Here is a 22,562-nt window from a genome sequence, read left to right as displayed (position 1 = left end):
CAGTGTAGTGCCTGCAACTGATTTAAATGAACTCAGTTTAAGAATCTGAAGGGATTCAAGTTTTCTGGGTATCCACTCTATGTACACTTAATACATTTACCCCTTTTCCCTCTCAGAAAAATTAAACTTTAGATTTGAAGCTAAACATTTCACTTAATTTGACTTGAGCTAATGGTAAAATTAAAACAGGAATTAGGCAATTCAATATAATAGAAAAAGGATGCAGATCTATTCACTCACTTAGTTTATATCTTTAATTTTTAAGAGACAATTTAGCTCCAGCTTGCTTTTGGAGAGGAGGGGGAATATAGAAAGTTATAACACAAGGGATTAGCGATAACAGTGCCAGCCTCATCAAATGTGTTAAAAAATCCTTGGCATAACTTACCCCTTTCATTGTTTTAATGTTATAGTAATCTGTTTGATGGTAGTAATGAATGTGTAAATATAAGTAGATTTCTTCTAAAAAGCTTAATTGCTCCCTTTAGACCTTTTTATTTTTTAAGTCAATTACATATACGTTGTACACTACCACACTGATTTAGTTTAAACTCATAAGTTGTAGAACAAGTAAGTGCTGCTCTTAACTTCTGTAATGTCAGTTTATATTTTTACCACAGCTACTAATGTAAGATGGCACTGCTTTGTCTACTGGAGCCTTGTCAGTTAAAATGTATTGAAACTGTCCATTAGGGGATTCTTCTTTCAGTCTTTTGGAGCATAAAACTAGTATTCCTGATGCAGGGAAAAGTAGGAAGTTAAGGGCAATTGCCTTAAACTTTCCCTGAACTTGTTTAGGTTGATGCTAATATCATGAGAATAAGTTACATATGTTCAAAAACTACTAATAACTTAAACTTCATACACTTATTACAAACACTGCAAAAAATTAACAGTTTAGATAAGGCAGTAATGCTGATGTGCTGTTCATTATATAATCAAACTGTTTGGCAAGGTAAAGGCAATCTTGATTGGCTAGCTTACAGTAGCTGCCACTCAGTTTGTTACAAACACCACACCCTGAATTGCACTTGAAGCTTAATATTCTATGTACATGGTTCCATATTATGTGCATGTTTTGTACAGCAGTATATTACACACAAAGCTAAGTTAACAAATAGATGCCCACAGAGAAAAGCACCTCTTATAAATAAGGTGTACAAATTAGATTATAATAAAGATAGAGATCTAACTTTTTTCCCTTTATGTGTGATGAATTTCATGAAACATTAGCTCCCGAGGTATACTAGTTTCTGGCCCATAGATTTTGGATGCTCTTCTTTCAAAGGCAGCTACCATCTGTTTAACAACTTCATCAAAAAATAGTGTAGCAAGTTGAGAGTGTAGAAGTGAACGAAACTCAAAAGAAACCTGTTTGAGAGATCAAGAAAAAGAGATTGTTCTAGCATCTACCATTTCAGTAAATTGTCTTGCTTTATCAAAAAGTCCATCTCCATGTACTTAATGTGCATTATATGGGAAGTGTGGCTGGTATTTTTGAATTGTATATCTAGCACAATTTAAAAAAAAATTATTTGTAGGAAGTGGAGCTTTAACCTGCTGTAAATGAAGTTTATATACAACTCTAAAAAAAATTTCAAGTGAAAACTCAAGCCATTCAACTCAGTTTATTTTTAGATAAATGCTTTCATACATGCTGCATCCCAGAATACTTCATTATTAATACAAAAGCATGATAGTTATAAAAAAAATGAAGATGATGGGTGAATAAAGCATGCAGTTATAAGTTAGTGACGGAGGAAAACAGACCTAGAGAAGTGTGAAAAGAGATTTGCATTGGTCAGAGCCAGGTGAGTAAGGGCTAGCAGACATGGAGTTAAGGCCAGAGACCATCTGAAAAGGGAAAAAAAAAAAAGGGGGGGGGGGGGGGCTAGATCTTGAAATGGAGAGGGAATGTGTAAACATACTTGAACACAAAAGACATTTCATTTTAACACTACATCTAGTTTTTACCTTGACTGGTGGTTGTCATGCTATAGCTACATTTAAAGCAAGGAAAGAATAATATGGCAATTAGGGAGGGAGACCAGCTGCTACTCTTTCCCATCCATCTTTCAGTACCTAAGGCTATAGCTTTAGGTTTGCTGCAAACTACATTTGCTGCTCTCACCACCTTTGAATCTAAGTATTCCAATTAGTGAATGGTGGTCTTCCCCTTAAACACAAAATGAGAACAACTGATTTTACACAGAACTGATGTACTAGTTATAAGCAGCAAGCCCTAAGACTACTACAGTACCAGATTTTGGATCCTATCATTCTCTAACCATTTAACTATTCTTGCATTTAAACCAAAAATATTGGTATAAAACAAGAATGACAGGAAGCTTACATAATGCATGACAGCCATGTTACTGTTTATGTGAAATAGCCTGTCATATTACTTTGTGCTGTTCATGGTTTTAGTTTAGTTTAGGGAATACTCATCTACACTGTAAACTGGACTAGTGTCTTAACTCAGTTATATTGGTTACATACACAAGTCACCCTATTAAGAGAAATCTTTTTACAAAATTCCCATATGGTTTAGTAGGTGATAATTTACCACACTCAGTACTGAGCTGCAGCATGGTGTTATGACATACTCCACTACTGCAGGTGCAGTCTTTGCTGTAAGATGCTTAAACATCAAGTGTCATTCTTCCTAAGAGTCAGTGTTAAGAGTGGTGTCCCCATTAAATTCCAAATGAGGCACTCATAGCCTGCCTATAAATTGTCCTTACAGCTTCAAATAGATACAGCAGTCTTCATCTGGAATGGTGCTGCATATTAATCTACTTACACATTCCAGCACAGAAACGATTGTTTACGGGACAAGGGTTTTTTTACTTGAGTAAAGTAGGAGTGATGTTAAGGCAAGCACATTTTGCAACTCTCAAAGTTCTTAAGGGAACAAGAACTCCAGGGCAGGGACCCAGAGTTGTCATGCAAACAAGTATCAGTTTAATTTTGTTTAAGAATTTCTGATAGTACAGATTTTTTCCAGTGAACTGCAAACACTATGCTGTACTTAAGGTCTGTAGGAAAAATGGTTAAAAAGGGCTATAAAACAGCTTAGACTCAACTACCTCTCATTCAGAATTCACTGCTGACTTGGTAGAAGACTGGCATAGTAGCCTGTAGGAACAAGCAGCAGCTCACAGCTCAGATTTCTATTTTTGCATCTAAATCTACATCCCTAAAACTAAATTTTTAGTTGTTTCACTTAAACCCTCAGTTATTGCAAATAACTTAGTTTTACTTGGTCACATTCTCTTCATTTCGCAGATGGGGAAAAGACTTATTAAATTACTTAGCTGTAACCACACAGCAAGTCAGTGGCAGAGCAAGGATTAGCATTCCAAAGTGCCTCACTCAGAGTCCTTTTCTACACCCAATGAACTAAACTGTCTCTACTTCTGTTACTGACACAAACCATTTACCGCTTCAAAATAGCGTGGATAGCAAAGGGCCATGATAGCAGTTCAAGTAAAGTTGAACAGTGTCCGTTTTAAGGCCAATTTTGACTCCCTCTAACAAAGGTGTCAACCTAGAATGCCATAAAATGGTTTAGGTAAAAAGATTTTTTTTTAGTTTCTGTTTCCTTAGAACAAGGTATTATGGGATTTAAAACCAGTCATTCTAACTTTCTCAACTCAGACAAGGTTTGGGATAAAGCCTTCAGCATTTCTGCACAATAATCATCAGTGGGAGCTAGCATACTGCTTTTTTTTTTTTTGAGGCACTTTAGGATAATACATTTTTCTGGGGAGCTTTTATGTTCTATGAGTAAAAGAGTTTGGGGGTCCATACATCTTGCAAGATTAAGTGGCATGTCCTGTGAGAGAACCAATTGAATTTTACAGGCATGTGCTTGTTTTTCTATTACTGAACTTGTGATGTCGCCAAGCCCAGTAAACTGAAGGAGATTAGCCCAAGCAAGAGGGTCTCAAATTACAAGAGGCACCAAAAGAGCTTTCTCCTATTTACAAGAGAGTTTCTTAAATCAGGGAACTCCAGCAGGTGGCAACAGTATCTACTCAGATTGGAGTACAGCATTTGCTGCTGTAGGCCAGGCTATATACAGAGGTGCAGGTTTACAGGTGGGTCCCTGGCTTGGGAATGACCAAAAACAAGCCAACACACAAGCATACTATATATAGAGAGAGACAGACAGACACACATACACAGACACAGAGGAATTAGGAGATAAATTTTAAAAACCGAATAACTAAAAAGAGAGAAAATAGGAGAAACTACAGAAGCAGTAATACAAGGAAAAAGCTACCTAGAAGTATTAGCAAATCAGATATTGCATCTAAAGGGCTAACAGTTTTGAACTGCAGTGGTTTCCCATCATAGAACAGAGAGTTATTTGCCCTGAATACAACTCCAGTGTAACTCTGTCTGGAATATTTAAAAAATAAACGGTACAGAAGATTTGAAGAGTCAGTTGTCGATCTTTGGGGGAACATACAGAGTATGGGGGGATGTTATGTCGGGGTTGGCAGCACACATAATATATACAGACCGTGATGTCTCCAATGGGGGGGTAAGCAGTGGGTGAGATCAAGACACAGTTGGTAAGTGGTGAGGGTCAATCATCCACATAGGGGGTACAAATAGTCATGGGTACAAGTAGGTGGGCTGGGTAATGGTGATGTGGCGACCCTCACGTGGTGGGAGTCAGTTAGGTTGGGTAGGTTCGGGGTTCAGGGGAAAAGGCCCAGTGGGGGGGGGGGGTTAATAGGTCCCTTCCCCCTTGCGGGGGGGCAAGGTCTCCCCGGCTCACTCTTGGCATTGGCGGTGGCCGGTGAGGTTGGGTGGGTTCAGGGCTCAAGGGATAAGGCCCATCGGAGGGGGGGGGTATATAGGCCCCTTTCCCCTTGCGGGTGGGCGAGGTCCCCTCAGCTCACTCTCGTTATCGGCGGTGGTCGGTGGGGTTGGGCTGGTTCAGGGCTCGCGGGGGGGGGGGGGATATGGGTCCCTTCCGCCTTGCGGGTGGGCGAGGTCTCCCCGGCTCACTCACGGAATTGGCGGTGGCCGGTGAGGTTGGGTGGGTTCGGGGCTCCGGGGGTAAGGTCCCGTAGGAGGGGGTTTAAAGGTCCCTTCCTCCTTGCGGGTGGGCGAAGTCTCCCTGGCTCAATCTCGGCATTGGAAGTGGCCGGTGAGGTTGGGTGGGGTTGGGGCTCAGGGGGTAGGGCCCAGTGGGGGGGGGGGGGGTTAACGAGTCCCTTCTCCTTTGCAGGTGGGCTACATCTAACTGCAGCCACCTCATTACCAAACCATATAAACAGCATGCAGGCAGTTCATAAGGGAGCAAAAAGTGACTGGGGGCTGGAGCACTTATGTTGAGAAAAGATTAGAACAGAAGAGCTCATTACATACAGCTTGGCTAAGAAACAACCAAAAAGGGACTGGATAACAGTACAAAGAAGGAAGAAAGGACTATACACAAAAAAGGAAGAGAGTCTACTCCATGCTAAAGAGCAGAGGGAAAATACCACACGTCCTAACTGAAATCTATTAGAGGTTGTGGAATAGCCAACCAACAGAAGTGGTGAAGTCCTCTCCATTGGAAAATTTAAAAAACTAGAAGCTAACATGAGAACAATCCTGTATTTGTGGGGACATGGTCTATATCAGGGGTTCTCAAACTGGGGGTTGCAAGGTTCTTAAACAGGGGGTCATGAGCTGTCAGCCTCCACACCCCAAACCCCGCATTGCCTCCAGCATTTATAATGGTGTTAAATATATATAAAAGCATTTTATTTGATTGGGGGAGGGGGGGGGGTGCAGACCCAGAAGCTTGCTATGTGAAAGAGGTCACCAGTAAAAAAGTTTGAGAATCATTTGTCTATATCATCTAGTAGGCTATTCTATCATTGACTTAAATACATATGGGATAATTGTGTTTGTCTGGCAACCTGGAAAACACCAGCATTAAGTGTTTAGTAGGATTTTTTTGGGGTGGGGGTGGGGGGGAAGAATACTCAACCCCCTGAAATACTTCATTGCAATGGAAGCTAATGTTTTCATCCAAGAAGTATTTCTCATGAGGACTACAAAGGGAAATTTTCACATGATAAAATTTAACAGAGTAACTTTTGTAAAGTTAGCTTGATTTTTCAGTGCATGTGCTTAGCATATTTTTCATTAGCAGCAGCACATTTGTGTTTAAGTACATTTCATGTCCCATTTCCAGCAGTCAGTGAGCTTAATTACCATACTTACTGAAAAATCCAAGGTACATGTTCTTGGATAACCTGGGATTCCCGGACCGAAACGCCACACTGTTTCCAGATGATTAAATAGTTTCCCATCTGTGCAGGATGCCTAAAAGAAAGTTTGAGTTAAGCTAGAACTAAGCTCTTGTACATTAAATATACAAAGAAAGTTAATGTTTCCACATTTCACTACACGTTAAAGGGCATGGTGCAGCGAAGAATTCCTCCTGCATCGAAGCCAAGATAAGATCAGTTTATCTAAAATAATTTAAAGCAATGCAATCAAGTTATCTGCATGAGGAGCAGTTCTTAGGTGGAAAAAGGAGGGTGTGGAGAGGGCCAATTTCTGTTCTCATATCCACACAACAGATTTCAAACCAGGTGCACAGAACTAAGAGATCAACATATGTAGGAGAAGCAGAATAGTGCCTTAGTATTGTAAATTGCAATTATTTAGTACCATTGTGCTGTAAGTACCGTAGTTTTAAACAAAGCATCTGATATTTAACCTTTACTATTTCTTGTATATATGCACTGAAATGCCTCCAATATTTGTAATTACACCGTATAAGTAGTCTTAATTTGTAGATATTGTCTTTTGATACTAAACAGTATTAGTGGCTGTATGTTAAACTACCGTAGGTCTCAAGTTCAGCCACCTTTGTAAGTTTGAGAGTTCACAAATATTCTATCATGAGAAATACATGTCATTAAGGAACATATTCTACCACTTTCACTGAATGAACAGTCTCATTGATTTCAATGTAAGGGTTTAATCTATAGAAGAATAGCAGAATCTAGCCATAAGTGTACATATTTGGCTTCAGTTCCCAGCGAGCAGTGTTTAAGGGTAGATCTGATTAGAGTCCTTGCCTAAAGCTTTATATTAGGGGAGCATACTGGTGTTGGCTTCATAACCTCCACTCTGGGATTAGAAGATCAATGTAGCCCTTATTTTCACTCACTCTTGTTTGCTGTCCAAACCCAGATTTGGGCTGGCCATACTTCCAGCAGAGAAGGACTGAACAATGCTCCCTCTTCAAGAGTCACCCAAATGCTGCTCCCCAATTGGCAACTCTTCTAGCCTCAATGGATGCATCAACACTAGAATTTTTTTCCTTCACATCTGCCACTGTTGATATCAACGATTCAACTCTCAGCAACAGCAATGGTGGGTAGGCGCTGCTGGTGTTTTAGCCACCCATAACACCACAAGGTAGAATGCCAGCAGCTCCTTGTTTACGGTACCATTCCTACATTGCCAACACTGATGGATCTGAACGGTGGGAATTTTTAGGGGAAAAAATCCTTGTATAGACAAAGACAGTAGGTCTGGGAGAGACCTTACACACCAAAAATAGATTTCTCCCTTCAACACTCTTAGGGGTGAAGTATTCTAGTCCAGTGGTTCTCAACCAGGGGTCCGCGAGCCCTTTCAGGGGGTCCACGGAGCCCTGCGGCTGAAACCCAGTGCCCCGAGCCCCAACGCTGAAGCCTGGAGCGGTGCAGGGTTGAAGCCAGCACCCCATCCTCCTTACCCCCTCACCCTCAAGATGGGAGTGGTGCAGGGCTGAGTCTGGCACCCCCTTCCCTCCACAAGCCAGGAGCAGCGCTGGGCTGAAGCCAGGAGCCGCACTAGGAGCCCCTCCCCTACCTGTACACAGCCCCTAGCTACCTCCCCACCCCCACACAGCCCCTAGCTACCTCCCCACCCCCACACAGCCCCTAGCTACCTGCTCTCTGCACCCTGAGTGGTTTTCAAGCTTTTTGAATTGACTCCTCCCTTTGAGTTATATTTTTTGGTTGCATCCCCCCACAGCCCAGACAGGCTGGGTGGCCTCAGTGAGTCAGGGGTGGAGGTGGCACTCCCTCCCTGGACCCTATTGTGCAGAGCTGGCTTGAGCCCCACCAGCTGTTCCCCCCCCCCCCCCACCCACCCCCGAAAAAACAGAAGTAAAACTATGCCTATGCCCAAGGGTCCCCCCCCCCCCCCCGAACCCACTGGGCTCTGGCGTTTTTATAGCACGTTGAGGGGGGTCTCAGCAAGAAAAAGGTTGAGAACCCCTGCTCTAGTCTTCTCCAAGACTAGATGAGCTCTTTTAAGGTGCGCTGTAAATTAAGAGAGAGGCTGCTCATCAACTGATGTCTACATTCAGCGTTATCTTTTAGGTCAAGAGCCAGTCTTGTAGGAAAACAGTAGGGAGACAGTCCAGTCAGCATGTGAAACCTGAACTTTCTGCTGTAATTGTTCAGCTGTCTCAGGTCCATGATCGGAGGGAGACCACCTTTTTTTCCCCCCCAGAATGAGAAAGGACTTTAAATAAAAGCCCTTCCCCCCACTGTACTGTCTTGGCATCTTATATCTCCCATACTTAACAAGGAATCCATTTCTGCTCTTAACAGTGTTTTATAAAAGGAATCCCTGGAAAGAATGGGGATGGGAGAAAGAACAGATTTGGGCTGCTTATCCGAACAGTTATCTTTGACACAAGTTATCTATGACAATTCTACTCCATGCTGCAAGAAAATCGAGGAGACAATTCCCAAAGTGAAGGAGAGGTGTGGGACAAAGAAGCATAAAAGAAATAGAGATTAGGTTCCCAAGCAACCCTTGGATTTGAGCCTGAGTAGGTGTAGAGGACAAAAGAGCAGCTGAAGTGCCAGACCTCTGCTTAAAATGTTGTCCTTTTAATCTGCCTTTTTGGTTACTGCCATGGTTGAAACTGTTATGAAGAAGGGTAAAAGGAAACAGATGAAAGTTATTGCCTCTGGAACGTGAAAGAAGATGAAGCAGGTTCCTTCTCTTCTGACCAGGTTAAACTGAAAGACAGAGCAGTAGACACAGTCTCCATCTTCTCATCAGTCTTGCTACTGAACAAGCCTTCACCATTAAAGGGCTTGAGCCTTTCCAGCCAAATAATGTAAGTCATGAATGCTGGAGGAGAGTGATGACAGATGCCACAGTTCTTGCTGAAGTGTCTGAAGCATCATACCCTTTTTCGTTGAGGAGTGGGTAAGTCAAGATACACACACACACACACACACACACACACACACACACACACCTTATAATGAAGAGAACCAGGAATTTGTATATACACATATCACATAAATGGCTGGTTATTTCTCACATAATAAAAAGAATAAGGCAAAGATTTTTCTGCTTTGCAACTCACATTTTAAAAACAATGTTCAATATCCCTCAGCTGTAATTAGGTCTTAAACAAAAGCTACACACAGTCTTTGAAAATACAGCACCACTCAAAATCATTTTTGAATTTTGTTTTGAAGTCATAGTTTCCTGTTTTCTTTAAAGAATTAAGTTTATACAATTGGATATTAGGAAAAGTTACACACAAGAAATACACAAAATAAGAATTACCTTAACCAAGTGAGGTCTCACTAGGGTAACAACTGATGTATACTTCTCTACCACAGGAGGAAATCCTATTTCTAAGTGGGCTTTGCAGTATCCAGAACGTTTGGATAATATGTCTGACTTTTTACACCAAGGAACAAAGAGTTTGTAGTCCTCCACAACAGCTACCACTTCATACATTTCCTGCATGGAATAACTGAAAATAGAAACATGACATTACCAGTTATAAAACTGTAGTAATTTAAATATAAAAGCTTTCCAAGTTACTATAAGTTACATGGGCAACTTTAATTTTGGTATTTCAAAATGTATGAGTTCTTGACTTTGCAGCCTTACATCCTTTTAATATTTTAGCAGTAATTTATTCAGCACTGTAAATGCTGACTACACTTTACAAAAAGCTAAATAAAGAACATTTCCATTCTAAAAATCATACAACTTAGAATCTCAAAAGATACAATCAACTGAAGACAATACAGCTATTATTAAAAAATGTACAGGTAACTTAGCTAATTAAAAATAGTTAAGAAAGAGTTGTAAGCAATTTGGTACAAATCAGTATTTGCCCAAGGGAAGCAAGACATTGGAATAGATAAGATGCCACAGGTTGGGATGAGGTATGTTGGGTAAAACTAGATGGGGAAGCCAGCACAGTGCTTACCCACCATCTGTTCTGTCAAGCTGCTGCTATTAGTCCCTTGCATTCGAGAGCTAAAGTCCCAACCCTACAAACACACAAATGAGTAATTTGTAATTTCATGCATATGACTAGCCCCTCATATCCGTAAGTGTTTGCAGGATTGGAGCCTATATTACTCAGTATTTTTTTTTTTTTTTTTTTTAAAAAAAGCAAGCTAAAAGCCAATTTCAAGCAGTCTGCACATGCAATTCTTCAAGATAAACACTGTTGGTACTAAATTTTAGAAGTGTCTCAAAAAGGGGGGAACCTTTTAGTCTTAGGTTTTGGGGCTTTTTCAGCTACTTCTGTATCAAATGGACTTTACCAAAAACAAAACCAAACAAACAAACAAACAAAACAAAACACCTAAAAAGAAGCCATTAGGCTAAGATGCTGGATTTAATAACCCCCCCCCCCCCGACTTTTTACTCATTTACTCAGAATCTCATTCAAACCCTTAGGGTGAAAGCAAAGTGGAAATTCTAGTCTTGTCTTGAACTAGTTTTTAAATTAGGTAAATGCGGAACGCAATTTTTACTGATTCTGACCCGTATGTGAAGTAAATATTTATATCACCTTCATTTGTAATGGTCAAACAAGGATATCAGAAGATGGGAAAAAATGTTGCTATTTTTCCTAATTATCCATTAAGGCTCTTCAAATACTGCACAAGTGATTTTCCACAGAACAGTTTTTATACCTCTAGTTCAGACTTCTAGAAACATGCAAAATTGCAGTAAATTCTACAGAGATACAGATTCTATAGATCTTTATCTTTTCATCCCACCCTTTAGCAAATCAGCCACATTAATGTTTTGCAGATCTGCATGCTTTTAAAATATACAAACTTTAAAAATCCTGTATTATTAGGAAAGCTGAAAAAACTGCTAGAGGCAAAGCTGCAGTAGTGTTTCCAAAGTTGGTTTCTGTTGGGAAATGATTTTTGGGGTGTTTTTTTTTTTAAAGGGGGAAAGGGCAGCAAAGTGGGGTTGAGTATATGCCAAGTTTGAAGGGAAAATTGCAGCTTTCTCCCCTTTCCAAAAGCAGCTAACTTGCAGACACACACAAATAATAATAATCTTGCAACCATTTGACATGGTAATTGCCCTCACTGAGACCTGTCAGCGTCTTCCAAAGAAAACTGATTTTGATTTAACCAGTTATGACCCTTTGAAAGTCAAATTTTGTGCATATACAATACAATGAGTATACAAGAGTTTCTGGAAAACAACAGATCTAATTAAAGAATCCTCCTGCTGCAATCTCTTTTCTTCTATCTGCCTCTAACCCTTCAACTCATAACTCCTCCTTTCTGCTTATTTCACCTCCTCTTTTCTCTTTAACCACTCTCCCTTATCTGGCTCCTTTTCCTATTATCTTTTATTGCAGTGGGAAAACCTTAGCTCAATCCCATCTCCAGACCCTTCATTTCTTCAATCCTTCAGCAATGCTGTGAACTTCCTAGTTTAACCCTCAAGATACATCTATCAGCTACCTCAGGAACTCCATTATCTTATCCCATCAGCCCTTGTCCTCACATCACCCTCATCCTGTGCCCAGCATTTTGTTGTCTTCCCTCATACATCTTGTTTAAACTTCACATAGCAAATTGCTTGGGGGCATGGACATTCTTATTTGTTTGAAGTGTTAATTACATTTATGGTGCTTTAGAAATAGTAAGTAAGATCAGCCCATACCCACAAAGTGCTGAGCACCTCCTGATAAGTACAGAGTGCCCTGACTTCCAAAGTGCATAGCGCCTTGTAGGATTGGACCGTAAGGAAGTATGGGGATGGGTTTAAATTAAAGATTAAAAAATTGTAAGGAGCATTTGGGAAAAAAATTAAAAACAAAATTCTGATCTTGAGTTTCTCCTAAAACAACTGGTGACATTACAAACAATTAAAGCAAAGTGGAACACACAGCCCCTTTTCTGCTTTAGGTGTCCCAATGTCAGTCATCAAATTGAGAAGAAAGAGATCCTGAACTCTTGCATGCATCCTATCAATTTAAAATGGAGGTCCCTAAACTGTGGGGCACACCCTGCTAGGAATGTCCGGGGGGAATGGTGGGGCCTGGGCCAGTCCCCACAGGGGGCGGGGAGGGAGCACCACCCAAACCCTCTCTGCCCCCAGCTCAGCTCCAGTCCTGCCACCAGCCGCGTCCTCGGCTCCTGTCCCCAGCCTCGGCGTAGCTCCACTCCTGGCCCTGCCCCTAGCCTCAGCTCCATTCCTGGCCCAGGGCCAAGGCCAGGAGCAGAGCCGCACCTGGGAGCAGCCCCATTCCCAGCCACAAATCCACCCCCAACTGCGGACCCAGCCCTGGCCCCTTTACCCCGTCCGTGTCTACCCCCCACAGCCGGAGCCTCGTTCCTGGTGGAAGGGACAGGGGTAAGGGGGGGTGACCTTCAAAAGTTTGGGGACCACTGATTGAAAGTAACTCCTTAATGTTTAAAAAGCATTTCATTCCATCTTTAAATATATGTCAACAATGCAGACTTATGGATCCAGCAATGTCGTCACATTAACAAATATAATTATATGTCTGACAAATTAAAAAAAAAAAAAAAAAAAAAAAAAAAAAAACCACACAAGTGAGAGACATATCTGGATTGTGGCCAACACTCCTCAGTACTAAGAGACCAAAGAAGTATAGTATTTCAGCTGGGAGGTAGTCCTTTTTCCTGCTCCGCTACATCCAAGTTTATCAATTAAACAAAGGTGCTCTACAGGAGGAGAGATACTACACTGCAACAACTACAAAGAAGAGATGTGTCAAAAGTGAAAGGGAAGACTGTTTTTCCTGCATCCTAAAAAGGAAAGTTCTGCTTTGGAAAAATGAACAGAGAATCCATTCCAGAGGAAAAAAAATCACAAACATAACAGCTGTTGGCCAAGTTATTCTTTTGGATACACACATGTAGCTCACTGAAATTCAAGGATCACTTGCCATTTCATGCAAAGGCAGTGTTTGAAGAGGAAACAATGTGTCTCATATCCAGAACATGTGACTGGGAGGCCAAGAGCCCTAGCATGAAATCCTGGCTCTATTAAGATCAACAGGGGATTTGCTGTTGACTTTAATGGGGCCAGATTTCACCCTGGGCTGTAGCTCTGTACTTTTGTTTCCCCATCTATAAAACAGGGATAATGCTTCCTCTCCACACCCCCAATAGCAATCTAAAAACTCAAGATCCTCAAATGAAAGGTGTAATATAAGTGGAAAGTATCAGCATAATCTTGGAGCAAATGAGGGAAAACTAGTTGAGTTCATACCTTTGTTATTTTGCTGGAATTAGTTTTCTGCAGAAGCAAATTAAATGGTTAAGGCATTCTTTCCACTAGAAGGGGTAGCTTTTTTATTTATTATAATTTTTTTTGAACACCAGGTTTAATTTCTGGACAAGACAACGGTCACATACTAAACCTTTCAAAACTGGCTAGTGATTTTTAGTATCTTCATTTTTTGGTGTTCAATTTGAAGCACTTAAAAGGGGCCTGATTTTGAGGGGAGAGATACTCTGCACTTTCTGAAAGTCAGGCTCCTTTAAAATCATTAGTCACCACTAAACATAAGCCATAAACATTTCTAGTATTTCTGGTTATCTACAACAACTTGTGGAAACCAAATGCACACAGACATCTATAAATCTATTTCCATAGTTCTATTATACAAACCCTATAATCCTTCTCTCAGAATATTCTTTTCTTTTGTTTCCAAACGGTGAAGCAATGTTGAAGAAAGTTCTTCTTGCGAAGGTACGGTTTGTTACAGATGCTTGCATTGGAGGAATTCTGCTCATCAGAATACCACATGAAGCCAAGTGCCTGCAATTGTGAAAATGTTTTATTATAGTGTGTTTTTGATTAACAAAACAAATTATTAATGCAATGAAGTGAGACAGACAAGGTGGGTGAGGTGCAATAAGAGATATGACCTAACCTATCTTATCTCTCTAATATCCTGGGACCAACATGGCTACAACACTCCATACATTAAAGTGAGACATACAGGCAATCTGTTCTACAGTATTGCTGAAAATTTTGGATTCAGATGTGAAAGTGAGCTCCGTAACAGTCTGTAAGCTGTTCAAGATGCAACGTTAACCTTTTTTTGCCTTTGACGAAACTAAAAATAGCTCCCAGTCACGGAAAAAAAAATTGGCACACAGTAAAATACAAAGGCTTCCCTTAAGACTTGGCTTCAAGTCAGTCTGAGGCCATACTCTAAACTGAGTTCACTTTGACTTGCAGAACAGCATTTCCTGCTAATACATAAATAGTTTTCAGAAGTCATCTCTAATATTTTGTCCCGTTCTGAATATGTGAACAGGAAAAGAAGTGAGATACGCAGCTGAATTCCATTAAAAATACATTCATATTTTTATGTTTCAGATTACGAGAAATTGGTTTCTCCTCCCCCCTTATTTCTCTTAAAAAGCAAGTTCCTGGCTGCATGGCCTTTTGGAGAGGAAACTACATTCCTTATCCTACTTTAGACATTTGTTTCTCCTGAAAGAGTTGAGATCATCATATATAATCTTGAACTCAAGTGTTTTCAGAAATAAAACCCCACCATTTACTTTTCAGAAATACTTATAAAGGTTATATCTGTATTCTGTCAATGAATTTAAGATTATGGAAAAATACAAAGCATATTTCAGTTTTTAAATGTGAATCATCACATTTATAGATCTACCTACACTGTTAAATTCTGGACTCTGCTTGAGCTGGGATCTATCATTGTTAAGAAGCACTAATATATTTTATACAAAAGTTAACCTCAGGAAGTCCTGATTCCTGGCATCAATGCATTCAAAAGACAGAGCTCTACTATCTACCAGTGGTACCTCTCCCCATAATATCTAATGAACTATCTATTTCTATCATATTTCTAACAACACAATCAGAATTGTAACTCTAGATTCGAGCAGTCATATGGATGAGGAGTTAAAAATGGAACTGACCTTCCCCAATAAGCTGAAAGTTTTTTTTACATAGCGTACTTCTCCTTAACCACTGAAGTCTAGCAAGTTATGATAACCAAGTGTAAACTGCCAACTATTTAAAGAAGAAACTATTAACTTTTGATAGCCTGTGAAACACCCAATAATGTCCTACAATAACCAACAGTGTAAACTTATGGGGCAGACATTCAAACCACCATGGAAGCATCACATACCTGCTCTGCACTCACCTCAATGGAGCTTTATTACAGGACATTCAAATAATGCTGTAATTATACAAGCCATTTTACAAACATTCTTGAGACACAATCCCTGCTTTGAGGAGCTTATATAATAGAAATATCTACTTGAGTAACTAAATTCTATTCTAAACTATCATGAAGACTTTTGACAAAAATGCTTAAGCCCCTAAGAACTGCAATAGTAACCCTCGATTGTACAACTACCCCAGGGCTACACTTGCATTTAGTTCTGGTTCACCATGTTAGCAGGCAGAAAACCCATCTGGGAGGGACTTCAGAAGAGAGCAAAGAACACGATCAGAGTCTGGAGAGATAATATATACATATTTTGTGAGGTAATAAAACATGTGAAACAAGACCATAGACTACAAATATTTAAAACTGTAAACACCAGAGACAGAAAAGAATTACTTGGGATTGTATCGGAGATACAACCAGGAGTATTGGTATGAAATTAGGAAAGGGAAAGTTAGGCTGAGTATCTGGAAAACCCTTGAGAATGACATCTATTTGACTGTAGGACAGTTGTATCTCAAAAGATGTGAATACAGTCCCATAATTTAGCAATAGTCTGGACAAGATGCGGCAAGGGGTACCATAAAGAAACAGTCTTGCAGTGCCAGAGAGATGGATATGGATAAGGATTAATTATTTTATCAAATTTCTATAGATCTGGCCAATGCAGTCAGAAAACTTGGGATAGGCCTTATTTTACATTTAAGTTAGCCTCTCTCGACCACAGACAAAAATAAAACATGAGAGTTTTTAACTATGTATGTGGTACATTGTCAAAAATAAATGTGTATTTAAATTTCTGTAATGATCAGTAAAAATATTTCAAACCATTTTTCAGGTAAACTTGTTTTGCAACTTCCAAATCCCAATCCTTTATGTTAAATAACATAAATAAGAACAATGAGAAATAATTGCTGATAGATAATGTCTGGTTTAGAGTTTTAATACCATTCAAGGCAGGCATGATTAACATAAGAAGAAATTACAAGGTTAACAAGTCTGGGGAAGTTTCATATGGAATACTGCATCATCAGTTTATTTTCTCTTTATTTCATCTGAAGATAAATCAGATATCAAGAATGTGCTGTCTTCAGCTCCGATTCAGGAAAGCATCCTTACAGAAGACATCACTTAAATACGTAATACCAGTGGGACTTAAGCATAGGCGCTTTCTTGAATCAGGCTTTTAACTCTTTCAAGGTCACATGTAGTAAGTAGCGAAGTATTTAGTTTAGGTATATAAAAAACAGTGCTCAACACTCATTGTTCATCCATCTTCAAACACTAAATATTACCAATTTTACAGTTAGGGAAACAGATGTAGCGTATTAGTGACTTGTTCAAGGTCACAGAGGGCAGATAGCAGCAGCGCCCATATTAGAATTCAGAAGTACTTGGCTTCTAGTCCTGCATTCACCCGTCTCTAGCAACAGGGCAGCCAGCTTTCACATCTTAGTATACTTTTTTACTATTATCCAATCCAATCATTTGCTGCTTTATCTCCAAATGCTAGGACACCAACTATGGTACCACATGGCTTTCATGCTCCATGGAGTAAACAGTTACTACTGTATCTTACATGTTCAAATAACATAGACTCCATGATTTTATTAAATTTAAAAAAAACAGATCTGTTTTAAGATTAAAGTTGATTAGAATCAAGTACTAGAAGAAGAGAGATATCTAACAAATGATAAAAAAGACTGAGATTAGTACTAATGATGTGCCAGTGTAACCGTATTCATAGTTTCTCAAATATCAGTTTCATCAAGTTAATGTCAACTGGTGGCTGTTTTATGGCCTTTGACACCAATGTGACATAAATTGATCTCATTCCAAATCCCAGTGGACATCAATTTCTCCCTCATTAGTTAGTTTGGTACTCAACACACAGGCAGAGCAAAGCTCACACATTAGAAGGTTGTAAGCAGCTGCATGGTGTTAAGATACCACATAGACATCTTTCCTTTTCACATAATTGTGCAGCTTTCCACAGTGCTCCTCTCTGCACTAGGTGACAAAGGAAAAAAAGTGCTTTATGGAAGAGTGGTCTGAATGTCTCTCCCTCTTTTATTAATAGCACATTATTGATTAAAACATTAATAGATAGCGGTATGTATTTGGTACATGCATTATACAAGTTGTTATAAAGATAAGTTTATATACAAGTTTGGTACAGATTGGATCTATAGCTAAGTATTTGGTAGATCATGAACATAGTGCTTATAAAAACCCTAGTAATATCTACCCTCCCCTAATTCTTTATCTCACTGTCAATGACAGAAAGTCCTGAACACACTATCATTTTAAGACAAGTTACACTTGGATCAAAAGCACCTAAACATCATGTTTCTTTAAGACAGGATATAACCATATTCAAATGTTACTAGGTATCAAGATTCTAAATAACAGGCTTTTCTGTGTTAGACACGGTTTCTGGGAATGTTGTTTGTCCTCAAACCACACACATTAAATCATTTTAAAAAGCAACTTTCATTTAACAAGGATGAACTATTTTAGTATCTCCAGCCCACATTAAACTTCACTTTAATGTGGACAGGACATAAAATGACATTTTTTTCCCCTCCAAAGAGGGAAAAGAAGATCCCACATTTTGCTACTTCAGTCCGTGTCAAACAACTGAATGTAGTTTATGACATCATGAAGGGATTTCAACTCCAGCCTATTTATTACCAGTTTTAAATACGGGGAAAAGGGGAACCACACACACACCGTACCTCAACCTTAACATGGAGGCACAACCAGCAGCTCCCTAATAAAAATAAAGACTGGAAGAGCCCTTTTATTATTTCACTCCTTATTAAGAAGTAGTTTGAGTCCATTTTGCTTTCAGAGTTTTCTTTTGTTTTCACACAACCTGCCTCTATAATTGAAAGACTGGGTTTAACAGAACCGGTTGTGACACAAAGTGGGTAGGTCTTGACTCTTAATTAACCTTACATTTATTAAAATGTCATGACATAGGTCTTGAAATATGTTTGAAATGTGCCCCAAAATTATATATATTGGTTCAGCTAGAGAGAGTGTCAGTTTGTAGACTGTTAATGTTTTGCATTTCCTTCAAGCAAAACCAGACCTTTCATCTGCAGTAAAGTTTTTTGCAATCATCACAACACTCCTGTGACAGTATTTCACCCTTAAATTATCCCCTTAACTCCAGCGTGATGTTGGGGTTTCCCCAGAGGATTTACCTAGCTACCTATTTATTGCCTTTGAGTTGGAAAGAGCCTTGAGCCCCACGACCCCAAGTGCCCAAATCCTCAGCCAGATGGGGGCTCCGAGAGGCGCAAGCAGTTTCCCCGCCCAGCGCCAGCGTGTTCACTCTGGAGCCTACTGACCACAAGGCGAATGTCAACGCTGTTAGTTACCGCCACTCAGCTCCCGGGCGCCGGGTGGAGCGAGCAGGGGCCGCCTCTCACGAGGTGGAGGAGCGGCTCAAGGGAGATTCCCAGTGCCTAGGCGGTGGGAGGAGCCGCTCGCAGTGCGGGGAAGAACGGGGCGCGGGGGGGTCACCAGCCCCTTTAAACCTGCCCATGTCACTGTGACTGGCCGGACGCGAGGACCCCGCCTACCTGAGAACGCTTCTGTGCGGCGCCGTGAGCCTTTCGGCGAGCACTTTCCCAAGCGCCCGGCCGCTCCGCGCCATGTTCGGCCCCGCTGCCTCACCTCCCCATCCCAGTCAGTCAGCCTAACGGCTGCCAGCGCCAGACTCGCCCCCATCTCTAGCAAGCCAATCACCGCGCAGCAGCCGCCCAGACGCCACCAATCACCGTGTCCAAAGTCCCGCACGTCACTGCTAAGTGAATCGCGGTGTCCTACCCTCGACACACCCTCTCCCACACCCACCCCATGACTCTGGTGCGCGAGCGCGAGACAGAGCTACGGGACCGCGCGCAGTCACAAGGCTTAGGGCTGGCTTTGTCGGGGTTACATAAGGATGGGCGCAACAGGGGCGGGACGAGTGCTGGAATCAGCCCGTTGATTGGCCGAGTGGCGTGACACTCAGTAGCCCTTAAAGTTACACAGCCTGGGGTCGCGAGGAGCAAGACACGGTATTGCGGCGTGTCCCTCCACCTCCCGCGTTCTGCGCATCAGCGCGCGGGGCAAGTCCCCCACCAGCCTTCCGTCCCGTTCCCGCCTTCCAGCTCCCCCCACCGCCTAGACCCTGCCTCGTCTCCAAGCCTCCCCTCAGACTGCCCCGCCTGGTCTCGTTTCCCCGCGCTTCAGCCCACACCCCGGCTTGCCCTTGGTCTCCAGCTCCCGGCCCCACCCCTCAGATCCTGCCCTGTAGCCCCCTTCCCTCGTCACCAGCTCCCCCTACCCCTGCTCAGACCCTGCCCTATAGCCTCCTCCCCTTGTCTCCTGCTCCACCCACCCCTCACTGCCCTATAGCTCCCTCCAATGCTTCTCCCTTGTCACCAGCTTCCCCACCTCTCAGGTCGTGCCCCTTATCTCCAGCTCCCCCTCCCCACCCAGGCATAGTTTAACTTCTATATTTTTGGAGCAGCTCCAATCCAGTCAATGGGGCTGTGTATTGGGGGGGCAAATTCTGTGAGGCTTGCATGTTGGGGTGATAATGCCCCCCTGCCTCACAAACTACACTATGCTCCCTCCACAGGCCCTGCCCCTTGTCTCCACTCCCCCCCCCCTCTTCACACAATCCAGCCCCAGCCCTGTGGTATCCAGTGCTCCGGTCCTCACAGACTCTGCTCCCTTGCTGCCTGACCCCTGCTCCCTCCCCCCAGACCCAGCCTGTGATAATGTTTTTATATTTATTATTCCTAAGAAGAACTGATGGTGCATTTAACTCCAAGTAATACTACTTTGTGCATAACCAGGAATAAGTTTACCTTGTGCATTTTACTCAAGAAGTACAAAGGAAGGTCAGTGCCTCTAAACTCTGGGGCTTTCAGGGTTAGAGAGTCAGCTTTGTAACCCTGGAGAAGTTACATACCTAAGCAGAGGCTGCATGTAGGCCTATTTTCCCGGTATCTGGGCTCTGTTTAGGAGTGGTTAATATACTAGGAACTGTAAGGAATAGTATTCAGAAGATCCAGTTCCACAAGCTGCCATAGTTAGGGAACTATAAAATATTCTCTGCCAATAAAAACCAAATTAGAAGAGTTCCTATGGATTTTTTTTTTTCCTTTGAGGTGACCAGCTGTCTTCCTACACATCACTAACTACACTGCTAGTGTTCACTAGTGCCATATTTTGAATGCCCTTGAGAATTAAGGACATTTAGCACCACTCAGAGTCAGGACTTTAGTTTATAACAGCAGAATTACAAGTTTGTATTATACGTTATATCAGTTTATTACAAAAATTTAGAATGTACATTAAAAATTAATAAAAGTGGGTTCAAAATAGGTATTACAACAGTTAAAATATTTATGGTGTTATCCTACACTGTTATAATTCCAGACTATTTTAAGTTATTAATTCATACTTGTACATAATTCATCTAATAAAAATACCAGTTCCAAAAGAAAGCACAAGACAGTACCATTAAGAAATTACAACTATCTTACAATTATTTTAATAATCCTTAGCCTTTTTATGTACAATATGCCACTTTGAATTTCAGACTTCTCTTTACTCCTGAGGGAATTCTGTGCCACTGTGCATGTGCAGAATTTACATCCCCAGCAGATTTCTTTGCTTCCCCACAGAAAACTGACTTTCTGATGGGAAAGCAAAGGGAAGCCACAGTCGACCCTCCCCAGCAAAATGTTTCGGGTATCCAGGGCAGCCGGCAGAGAGGTAAATCACTGAGGCAGGGAACAGGACTGGGGAAGACCGGGCTGGTGGATCCAACCCTGCACCAGGCTCAGCTGCTAGTCCTGGCTGGGCTGGGGAGGACAGGACTTCCTCTTTCCCTGCATGGCATCTGGGGCCAGGTCAGACCCACCCCCAGATTTCTCCCCCAGTTGCAGGGACCTCTGCAAACTGCGCCCCACCCCGCTTCCTGCGCCCATCGCTCCTCAGCTGCAGGAAGACTCCCTGTGCAGGGAGCTACTCCCCCATCCGCCCAACCCCCATGGATCCAGAACCCCTATACCCAGACCCTCCTTCTAAGCCTCACCCCCTGCACTCAGAACCCCCCCCCAATGAGCCCCACTCCCCCTGCACCACTCCGACGAGTCACCCACACCCAGATCCCCACCCCACCGAAACCCCAACCAGCTGCACCTGGATCCCCATCCGACTGAGCCCCACTCCCCCAGCATCTGACCACCACTGAGCCCCACACCCAGACCCCTCTACAGAGCTCTATCCTCCCCACACCGACCCGCTCTGCTGAGCCCCAACCACCTTCACCTGGACCCCCCTGCAGAGTCCCATTACCATTGCACCCAAAACTCCCCAACAAACCCCTGTGCATCCAGTTCCCCCCTACACTTGGATCCCCCACTGAGCCGCCTGCACCCAGGTTACCCCACACAGAACCTTTTCAACCCACCCCTGGATTCCCCCACATTAAGCCCCGCCACACTTGGCTCCTGCCTCCCCATACCTGGTGCACCTGGCATGGAGGGGAAGGTCCCTGGGGTGTGTCCGGGGCAGGCCCAGTCCTAGCGCTGTGTCAGGGTTGGGTGCAGCCTCACCACTGAGTCCATATCCCAAGGGGTAGCTGCACAATAATCTCCCACCTCTGTGCAGCCAGTGGCCTATGCATGCGGAGCCTCCACCTTTATCTGACAAATAAAATGTGTAGAGTTTAAATTTTAAAATATTGTGCACAGAATTTTTATTTTTTTGGCGTAGATTTTTTTTGGCACAGAATGCCCTCAGAAATATCTCTTAACAGAGTCGTAAGTACAAATTATTCAAGAGTAGTGCCCTCCAAAACTTATATATAAAAAAACAGGTTTTATTTAATCTTCACCCAGCCATGGCTCCTGACAGAGTATTGTACTGAGGCATAGAAATGTAGTGTTAAGTTGTGTATCACTCAATATAAAAATATGCCATGACTGTATTACATTAATAGGCTAATGGGTAGGGGGTTTTTGGTGCACTGTCTAATCAG

General features: G+C 42.0%; 1 protein-coding gene across 1 annotated transcript; it reads right to left on the bottom strand.

Moving 5' to 3' along the window:
* Positions 1 to 71: 71 nt before the first annotated feature.
* Positions 72 to 19,219, bottom strand: COQ10B (coenzyme Q10B). Its single transcript, XM_065413064.1, has 5 exons — positions 19,102 to 19,219; positions 13,963 to 14,112; positions 9,610 to 9,802; positions 6,235 to 6,336; positions 72 to 1,371 (listed from the first exon to the last, which is right to left on the bottom strand). The coding sequence occupies exons 1-5, from the start codon at positions 19,173 to 19,175 to the stop codon at positions 1,204 to 1,206; spliced, it is 687 nt and encodes a 228-aa protein (XP_065269136.1). The 5' UTR covers positions 19,176 to 19,219; the 3' UTR covers positions 72 to 1,203.
* Positions 19,220 to 22,562: the final 3,343 nt, after the last annotated feature.

This window comes from Emys orbicularis, chromosome 11 (genome assembly GCF_028017835.1).
Source record: "Emys orbicularis isolate rEmyOrb1 chromosome 11, rEmyOrb1.hap1, whole genome shotgun sequence".
Classification (NCBI taxonomy): domain Eukaryota; kingdom Metazoa; phylum Chordata; order Testudines; family Emydidae; genus Emys; species Emys orbicularis.
The sequence above is the reverse complement of the archived record's forward strand: the minus strand, read 5'-3'. Positions and strand labels throughout refer to the sequence as shown.